Source organism: Silurus aristotelis (genome assembly GCF_946808225.1).
Source record: "Silurus aristotelis genome assembly, chromosome: 25".
NCBI classification, from domain to species: Eukaryota; Metazoa; Chordata; class Actinopteri; order Siluriformes; family Siluridae; genus Silurus; species Silurus aristotelis.
The window spans coordinates 6,998,150-7,008,519 of NC_139598.1; the positions used below are offsets into that span (position 1 = coordinate 6,998,150).

At 35.8% G+C, this 10,370-nt stretch overlaps 1 protein-coding gene and 1 long non-coding RNA gene across 3 annotated transcripts in view; one reads left to right on the forward strand and one right to left on the reverse strand.

Annotated features, from left to right (window-relative positions):
* pip4k2aa (phosphatidylinositol-5-phosphate 4-kinase, type II, alpha a) overlaps window positions 1-8,226 on the forward strand; it is a 30,644-nt gene extending 22,418 nt beyond the window's left edge. For both annotated transcript variants that reach the window (XM_083530372.1, XM_083530373.1), the window contains exons 7-10: window positions 4,506-4,619; window positions 4,740-4,980; window positions 5,925-6,028; window positions 6,734-8,226. In XM_083530372.1, coding sequence (XP_083386498.1) covers window positions 4,506-4,619; window positions 4,740-4,980; window positions 5,925-6,028; window positions 6,734-6,814 — 540 coding nt within the window. In that variant the 3' untranslated portion in view covers window positions 6,815-8,226. The remainder of the gene's footprint in view (window positions 1-4,505; window positions 4,620-4,739; window positions 4,981-5,924; window positions 6,029-6,733) is intronic.
* Window positions 407-6,106, reverse strand: LOC310720057. The gene is made up of 3 exons (XR_014531643.1): window positions 5,600-6,106; window positions 2,210-5,167; window positions 407-2,157 (listed from the first exon to the last, which is right to left on the reverse strand). It is a non-coding gene; the product is annotated as an uncharacterized lncRNA (long non-coding RNA).
* Window positions 8,227-10,370: the final 2,144 nt, after the last annotated feature.

A 10,370-nucleotide genomic window follows, 5' to 3' on the forward strand; every position in this document is an offset into this window, starting at 1 on the left:
TCATGCTCTGTTAGTCATTATTAAGAAAAAGCAAACAAATGTAAAACACTGCCTTCTGCCACAAGCCTCTGTTTACTGTGATCATTGTTTGTTAGATGTGTTTTGACAGGAGCTACTTTTCTCAGAAACTTTACATAATGAGAGCACATTTTGTTAAAGACCTTACAATGAGCATAATGCCTGGATAGATTTGTCTTACTTAAACAAAGGTGTATGCTAATCATGTGCAAAAACAAACAAACAAACAAATAAATAAATAAATAGGACCATACAGGGAAAGTGCATTCCCAGCTTTACAATAATGTTCAGGGCAGCATCATGACAGTGGGGATTAATGAACATAATTGTGCTAATTAAAAGTTTTTGTGCTTAAATACGCACTGAAATAATAGGAGAGATTGTAAATGTATTATTTATTGATGTATTACCAAAGAAAGTGTAATTTAAGCGTATCACCATTACATTTATTTTAGCTAATCAGAGTGTTTAGGAATGCATCCTGCAGTCATATGTGACTTTTTGTTTTACTGTAGTGTGAATATGAAGTGACGCATGCCAGATCCCCGTAGTCATTACTCAACATGGGAATGTTTAGAGAGCAAACTGTGTTGACATTTATAAACCAGGCAATTACTATAAAAGAAATGGGCTACATGCCTGAACCTGATTTGACTTAACATGAAAATGGCCTTATATATGATTTGGGAAGTAATTAAGATGTTAAAATCACTTTGGCCGTAATGAATCTGCTCAGAAGATGATGTAAAAGTATATTACCTTAATGGGAGGTAGATGACTAGAGAGAGGCTACATTTTCTAAGGATCACAGTTGGAGTATTGTTTAGAATATTACTATTTATTTGCTACCTATTTGGAAGGTGTTTCAGATAACTATTTTATTTTCTTTACGCAAAGTGACATTCAGGTAGATAGCTGACGTTTTCTAGGCACTGCTGAGGCATTGACAGGAACTGGGTTCGATGGTCATAAAAGACAAACACAAGAAAAGGTTGTTATGCGGAAAGGAAACTAATCATTTCTAGTACGCATGACAAATGATCTTTCATGTTGTCTAGCTGTTTTTCACCCCAAGACTCTGAGACAATTGTTAGGATATCCAAGCAAGTACCTCTAAGTACCTTGATAATTATAAAAACAAAAATCTGGCGGTCTCTGCCCATAGCTACAATTGGATTGTTGAATTTGGTTCCTTGAACCAAACCCCACTTAAAAAAAAGAAACAATAGGTTTAGCTGAAGAGGAAAACTTCGTTAGATAGCTTTGCAGTATATGATTTAGTGTGGTAATGTTGGCAATAGGACGTTGCATTCATGGTTGGGCATGTGTTTTCCCATTGAATTCATTACATCACTGCAGTCCCTGTTTTAAAGGTGGTTTGATTTAGAATAGATATAATAAGCTGTGATATTCTATCCATATTTTAATGTTCAGAGAAAATATGTCCAGCTAATATTTTTTCCCTTTTTTTTAATACTTTGGCACAGATATTTCCCCATTGGCTGCTTTTGCTATTTCACACTTCCATGCACTGCCACCCTCAACCACATTACATCTGAAAATCTGAATAGCAAGGGCTACTATTTATTTAAATTAAACTTTAGAGTGTTAATGAGTGAGCCAAATGCGAGAGAGAAAACTTTAGATAAAAAGAGTACTTCAGTACATTTGTGGCATCCTTCATGGCAAAATAAGAACGATCAGTGTATAAGAGCAATGAACTCCTGCACAAATAATACGGAAACATGGTATAGTGTTTTTTATGGTGAGTTAATGTCCCGTGTGATAATGGATGACAGAGATGTTACAGGGGTGCACCCTCATATTTATACCCCAAGCAAACAACCAAGCTAATGACAACTGTGTTTTTGAGATCTGGGCGCAACTTAAGTTTTCCCAAAATTTGAAATTAGCACTTTTATTGTGCTATTGTTTTCTTGCAGTATTATTGTGACATGGTGACAAGGGAATGATTGAAACGTTTACATTGAAGTGATTTAAGGCAGATGGTTTTACACAAAAGGAGTTACTATTGAGCAAATAAGAGTTAAAGCTTTGTTTAAGGACCCAACAATGGCATCTTGGCAGTACTCTTTTTAATCAGATGCCCAGAGCCCTAAACCCTGAGCTATGGTTAGTCTAGAGGGAACCATACCTTGTGTTTCTTGAGACCTAAGACAAAATAGGTTACATTAAAAGTAACTTTTAAAGGTTTAAACCCATTCAGAAATTGACAACTAAAGAACTCATGAAATCCAGTTAAAAATGACTAGTTGCATGAGTTGTAGCGAATTGCGGTTATGTCTTACCCAGTTTTACAGTTAATTAACAGTCAACACACATAGAACAGCAGATAAGAAATGTAAAGGGCACACACAATGTTACGTATGCAAGATTTTGTACAATATATATGAGAAATACAGATAATATGGGAATGTGTCAGCAGGAGAATTCAGAGGTGCAGATAACATGGAGTACAATTAAGGCTACTTTGTCTAATGTCTAATCACAGTCAACTCATGCTGTGGTTTAACTACAGCTAACCTGGTTTTATTCAAGGTTACTTATTTGTCTAACATCTGTTTCAGCTCATGTCCGCTTTCTTTTATGTACACTTTCATTAATGTAGAAGGACAAAAGGGTGAGGTGCACATGTCCCTAGTTAATAGTCAGTTCGTTTATGAGTGTAAATATACAAATATTATAATGGGCTCATGAGGTAAATAAGACCAAACAGGAACAATAATGTGGACACACTATTAAAGAAGGTAGAGCTCGGTTTTAAGCCAAGCTCTTGGCTCCAGAATTTAGCTTGTTGTGCAACTGCACAGGTTGCCAGCGGTCAGAGGTGGCATAAGGAGACCAGACATCTATTTTAATCCTGTTTTTCTCCTGCACACACTACATCTAATCCCTGTTGTATCCCTGGGTTCTCATAGGGTTGTGCAAGGCCTTCACTGATGCCAAAATGGCTATTCAAGACAAACACACACCCTGACACAAAAGGATTATGTCTCCATTCTTTAGCATTTCATTATCCCTTTAATCATTATGTTCCCTCTTACAAATAGCAGTCATTATATGCAGATCACTCAGTTTCATGTTTGATTGAAATTAGGACCCTATGAAAGTGGTGGTAATGATATTGTGGAGCAAAACAGATTATAACGGATAATGCCGGCTGTTTTTTTTTTCCTTAAGTATACCAGTAGTTTTAGTAAATCAGGTCTTACTCAAGCAGCAGATCCATTGCGTATAAATGTAAGTACTTGTAATGTAATTTAAATCAGGATCATGATTTTTCACACAGATGTACGGTTCACTGACCGAAGGCAACTGGCTGTTTTGTTAACACTGCAAGTTTAAATCCAATCAGTGCCACAGCTGTCCAGAAGAGCTTACACCAATCTTTTAAATGAACTGGGATCACACACTGACGTTTTCTGCAATGACTAGGGCCTTTTCGTGCCCACGGTGCATCTGGGTGTTTTTTGGAACAGCATTATGAATATCAGTGCCTTACATGCAACCCAGAAGAATGTGCGTCAATGTCGTTGTAGCAAGAAATGCTGATCTAATTACAAGACTTGTAATCTCATTGATTAAAAGCCGTCTTCTTGTTGCCTTACTGTCTTTGTGGTGGCCAAAGCAGATTTGGTCATGAACCCATCCATTTAGCACCGCGTGTAGCGTGACAGCTCGCATTTATCTTCACGTTCCTTTTTCTTTTTTTTTTTCTTTTTTTTTTTTTTTTTTTGAGAAACAGTTTTGTGCAAACAACATTGTGATTTTCTGATTCAGTCATGAGGATTATTTTGCTGTTCACTTCAAATAATTTAAGTGAATTTTCATATGTAAAAGATGGGTATTAATTATAGCTTGAAGATGTATTTTGTTTATTGTACTTTTTTTTATTCTATTATTCTAGGAAGTGTTCTCCACTTCTCGATTTATAAACTTCCCTTAAATCTTTGTGAAAAAGGAAGTTCTGCAGCAAGTCTGACTTTTGACTCCACAGCTCCCTCTGGGGAGGTAGTGTGCAAAAGTGAATGCAGGGTTGGTTATATGGATGTTGATGGTTCTTTTTAACTTGTAGAATACAATTTATGTTTCTGTTGTCAGTAAAAAATAGTTTTACTGATGAGGTTGTAGGTGATTAAACTAATATAAAAAACACTCAATAATTTATCAGCTTGAGTTGAAAATTCTCCATTCACCTGATTAAAACCATGAAACAAAAAATAAAGAGTGGAATCCTCAGACCACATGCTTTATAAATAGTTTTAACTTCAAGCAAGTAGTTATTACTTAAAATGATTTTTTTTCCCCCATATTGTTAAGGAGAATTGCTAGGTGGAATTGCTGTTATTAATGAACACTGTTTTTGGTCACTGCATAAGGTCGGGTTTTATACTATTATTGTGTTCATTACTATTCTTTTGACTGTAAGAGTTTGTTTACACAGTGAATTCTTTATTTACTTTAAGGCCAAGGAGCTGCCTACATACAAGGATAACGACTTCATCAACGATGGACAGAAAATATACATTGATGAGGAAAATAAAAAGATATTTCTTGAGAAACTCAGGAAGGATGTGGAGGTAAATAAAATCCTTTTTTTTTTTTCTCTCAATCTTTCAAAGCGATTTGTAATTTAACCTAATCTATTTATAGTTTTGATTTTAGACATGATTTTGGATTAATAATCTTGGTGTTTGTAGTTCCTGGCTCAGCTGAAGCTGATGGACTACAGTCTGTTGGTGGGGATCCATGATGTGGAGCGAGCAGAGCAGGAGGATGTGGAAAGTGAGGATAATGAAGGAGATGATGAAGGAGAGAGTGATGGAGGGATTGTTGGAACACCTCCAGACAGCCCCAGCAACACTCTGGACAGCACTAAACCCCTTTCACCGGGAGACTTTGACCCCACTATCGATGTCTACGCAATTAAAAGTCACGAAAGTGAGTGGAGACGTTAGCATTTGGTTAATGTGCTCTGCAGTAATCATAGTTATGTGTACGTTTATTATTGCATTTAATAAACCTGCTAAAACATGACTTATAATTAACTTATAATTAATCCTTTGTCATATTCTTAGCTTATAATTTTGTCCTTAATGGTATTATTCAGGTTCTTCTTTTTTTGTTGCTGATTAAATATATACCACTAAGCGCATTGAGTCAGGGTAAAGGGAGAGCTCACTAAAACTCCAGAAATCAGAAATCATATAAGCACAGACAGGTTTCCAAAACTCGTACTTTTTTATTTTTCTTGGCAACAGCGTTATGGGTTAGTCAAAGAAACTTAGAAATGAGCATCATAAAATAAAAAGGACAAAATCCTTGGTCTCCACACGCGCAGTAATACTGGAAGTATGCAGTGCCGGTCTTTTCCCAAAATACCTAATAGAAGCGCAACATATTTCACCTGTTACACCGTATGTAACGTGTCTTTTGTTAAAGCCTGTGTAAAATACATTACTGTAGACAGGTGCGGCTTATTTATTTAAAAAATAAAAATATTTGTCAAATTCAGTGGGTGCGGCTTATATAAGGGTGCGCTTTATAGTCCGGAAATTACGGTATGTATGTTATTCATATTCATTTAACTTGTAACTTCAGCAACTACTGAAGCTCTAAAGTAGATGTATCTGATTGGTTGGTCGCTATGTGTATATTGCAAATTTAATTCCTTAAACCATTTGGCAGCCTTTAAAAGTGCAGTAGCTCATCTGTACAAAAACATTAAATGAATCATTGCAAATCTTGTCAACAAAACAATAATAAGCCAACAATGTGAGGAACTAACCTGCACATTAAGAAACTCAATCATTAACTTCCTCTTGACATATTTAGATAATTTCCTGACATTATTATTGACAGGTATTTTGTTTATTATTTTTAAGACTCTCCTCGGAAAGAAGTCTACTTTATGGCAGTGATTGACATTCTGCAACATTACGATGCCAAGAAGAAAGCAGCTCATGCAGCCAAAACAGTCAAGCATGGAGTGAGTCCTTATTTTATTATTCACAATTTTTAGCAGTGTGGTTTGAGTCGCACTTCCATAATTCCGAAGGGCAATTTGGAACGATTGCCATAGGTATTTTAAATCGACACCCACTGGAAACCATTCTCTGTTCTCCACATGAGGAAATGGATGAAGGCGTTCTTTAATGTCAAATCAAGTTTCAGTCTATGTTTGACTTAGTAAACTTGAGTGAGACAAGTGTATGTCTCACTCTATGTTTATTAGGGATGCCAATTAATGTTTTTGGCTGGAAATTGTAAACAAAGTAAAAATAAAAAAAACTTGTCAGCTAAAAATTGAAGACTGACAATGCCTTAAATTAAAGACCAATTACTGGACAAATCATTTTAAAATGCAGTTTGTATTTTCATACCAGACACTACAGACACATGAGCACGCCCATTGCAGTAAAAACTAGAATAATTGGTGCTTGAGGGGGAAACAAATTTTTTAAAATGTTGAATAAGAAATGGCTTATTTCCTAGAATGGGAAGAATGAATGTGGGAGAAAGAAAGTACAGTGCATGTAGAGAAGCTCAAATGGTTCCGTAACTTTCATGGAAAATTCTGAAATATTTTTTACTTCTTGTTCTATAAAGCTAACATTATTATCTTTGATAGGATATTTTTTTGGATAATATATTGTATAATCACTTCTGATCACTTTCTCCATTGTTTGTGTAGGCTGGAGCAGAGATCTCTACCGTGAACCCAGAACAGTACTCTAAGAGATTCTACGATTTCATTACCACCATTCTACCCTAAACTGGAGCAAAACCCACACAGGGTCAAAGAGGGATGCTGATGGAGGGGTGCCCAAATGCACTCACCCACCCTTACAGCAGCTACAACCACCATTCGTTTACATTTTCTTTTCTTTCTTTTTTTTTTTTTTTGTTCTTTGCTGTTTTGTGGGACCATAAGTGTGATGAAACAGTAACAAGTACAAATCTTTGTGGGAGCTATGGATTTTTTTGTTTTGGGTTTTCAATGCATGCCCCTCATGGCATTTTATTTTATTTTTTTTAATACATGTTATTTTGCCTTCCTTCTAAGTGAAAGGGAGAGAGCGAGCAAAAGAGCAAGCGAGAAAAAGAGAGCGAGAGCAAGAGAGTGCAAAATGCGATGGTGTACGCGACGAATGGACATGTACATGAAGAATGAAGTCACTCAGACGGGAGACTGAGAAGGAAAGGAGCTTTCAACTGCTGTAGAATTCCTGACTTTCGACAAAAAGGAAATGTGAAGCTATTCCGTGCAAAATCAGTCACCCGACCCAAATTCATGAAACATGGCTCTTGCTTTTCTTTCCCCACATTTTGCCATTTCATAAGGCTGCCATTACTCATCTTCCCCAGTTAAACTTAAACCTGCCCCCTAATGTAAATCTACCCCTTTTCCGTCCATGCTTCATTTTAGTCATATACTTTGTTTAACCCAATCTAACCCTGTACTTGACTTTTATTTGTGTTACTAGTTCAAAGCTGCAGCACTTGTAAATGAACATACTTTCATTATGTTCGTTAATGCAATGTCTCTTCACATGAATTCTCCAAAACCATGGCTCTCCTTCTCTAAACAGACTGACTGCAAAAGAAAACGCTCCTGAGCTCCATTCACGTTCATGAAGGAATGCACCTTCTGACTCTTGCATGTTCCTACAGTGTTTCACCCAAGTTTGTGTGGTGGTGTTTTTTTTTTTTTGTTGTTTTTTCCTTTTAAATTTTTTACATTGTTTGTGTGTGTGTGTGTGTTTTTTTTAAATAACCTGTAGGAGGATGAGATGATTTGTCTATAATTGTGCATCACAAAAAAAAAAAAAAAAAAGAAAAAGTGTTCCAATGAACTGAACAGAAGCAACAGCATTGGTGGCAATCACTTCAATCTGTAAAATCTGTTATGTGAATGATCTTTCATTTGCCATCAGCACCTTAAACTGTTGCACTTTTTGTTTTCTATTATAATTATTATTTTTTTTAACAATTAGGATCTTTTGGTCTGTTACATACTGCAACAATAGCACTATGAGGCACTATTAAATGCAGCCCGTGGATTTGTGTCGTCACAAGTATGCTAGGCAGAAACCCATAGTTTACCTCTTACAATTATTTAGACAAATACACACTCATTGCTGTAATGTTTGCTACAGTGTTCATAGGGGTTGTTTGGAAACAAAAGGAGAATGGGGTGGGGTAGGGGGGGTTGGGGGTTGTGTAGGCTAGTGACATTATTTTTCCTTTTGCCAGTTTTGTGAACTTTACATTTTTTAATTAGCAGTTGAGTCAACAGTGTATTGTATATTTTGCACATTATGAACCAGAAGTTTAAATAATCCCTTTGGTTCGGTAAAGTGGTATTTACAGGAGGGAAATGCCACACTTGTACAAAACAGTCTCATATCTGATTCATAAGAATTCAAGTCGACTCTTAGGAAATGTTAGGATTCGTTCATGTTTGCCGTCATGTTTTCTTATTTTTTCATATAAAGCCCTGCGAAATCTCGACGATTTTTGCATGAGATCGATATTGTTGCTATTGGTATGTCGAAACATGACACCACCTCCTAAAAAAGTTAGGACTCTTTGGAATCAGCATTTTTATATATATATATATATATATATATATATATATATATATATATATATATATATATATATATATATATATCAATTAAATGCACAGTTTTTATTTGCATTTTAATTTGTACACGGATCTGTCCGCCTTTTAAGCAGCACATCCCTATCCAGTGAAGTGTTCTGATAAATGAAGAATGTTACTGTTATGAATTGTGCAGTACTGTAAAAAGTTTTTTTTTTTTTTTTTTTTTTTTTTTTTTTTTTAAATGCATGTTGCATTTGTTTTCCCTGTTTAGCCTGACGCCGTGTGTAACTGCCACCTCTCCTAAAAGAAAAAATTATAATAATTCTTACGCTTATTTTCGAAAGTCTTCTTACCTGCTTTATACTGTGTCAGCAATGTATACACTGTGCAAGAGTCGTGCCTTTTCACTCCAAATAATTTAAATTTGTATTCTTAATCCTAGCTTGTTTGTTTGTTTTCAAAAGTAAAATTTTTTATTTTTTAATAACTGTAGTTGGAAAAAGAAAAAAAAAATCCCAGGCATTTTGTGTGTTCTCTGTTGTTTGGATGTGTATGGTGGGGGGGGATTTGGGGAATAAAACAAAACAGTAACACCTTCAAGTTCCAGCAGAACTTGAAAATGGCCCTGTGAAAGCTGACTGGGACTTTTTTTGTTAAAATGTTTTATTATTTTTGTATTTGTATCAATTTAACCTCAGTGTTATCATTAATTCAGTCTTTTTTTTTATTTTTATTCTTTTATTCGTTGATTATTATTATTTTTTTAAGTATTCGTTTTGGGAACAGGAGAAAGGGATGGGAACAGTGCCTCTCCCTACAGTCGTTGTGGTCTTTGCATTTGCGGGAAAAAAAGAAGAAAAAAAAAAAAGGAAAAAAAACAAAACATTTTGCTTGAATACTTGTGGTTTTGACACGCAGCAGCGCTCAACCGGAAACCTGCTTCATCTCTCGCCTTTGGCCTTCAGATTTGCCAAATCAGCTCTCAGACTCTTCACACAGGTTCCTCGTGTCATGTAGAAACCTTCACCGAACATTTTGGAAGGTGTGTTGTGCTCTTCTCAGTTAATGTCTCTTTTTAAAGGCTGTATTAAACGCGGCGAAACGTGTGTCCTGTTTAACTCCGCACCTAGTTAATGGTAAGAGTGTGAGTCTCCATGAGCCTGTACAGATCCATGTTTGCGAAAATGAGGATGGAAAATAGTTTGCGAGTGTTTTAAAGCAGTCGGAGGAGGTCGTTGGATTTATAATGTTAACCGATATAATACACTCCATTTCAGAAGCATCGCTCAAAACCAATAAAGCACTTTGCAAATCCTTGTGCTTGTGTGGTTCATGATCACGTATAGTCATTAGAGGATTTTCATTTCCTCAGTGTGTGTGTGTGTGTGTGTGCGTGTGCGCGCGACCTTGTGCAATTACTGATTCATATTAATAAGCTCAGCTTTGCGTGTGCTGTTTGTTTCTTGGGTGGTGCCTTAAAAGCTCAATATTTTTCTACATTTGGGCCCTTGTATATTCATTAGCTTTTCGAGAATTGAAGTTTTATTAATAAGGGATTTTTTTGTTAATTTTCAGATGAAAGGTGTAGCATTGATGGTTCCACCCCAGTGCTCAGGAACCGCGTCTTTATTTGTTAAATATTCTAAAATGCATATAAAGTGAGGTCGAAGTGAAACAGATGAACTGAGAAATGAAATAAACTGAATTGCACTTTGAATAT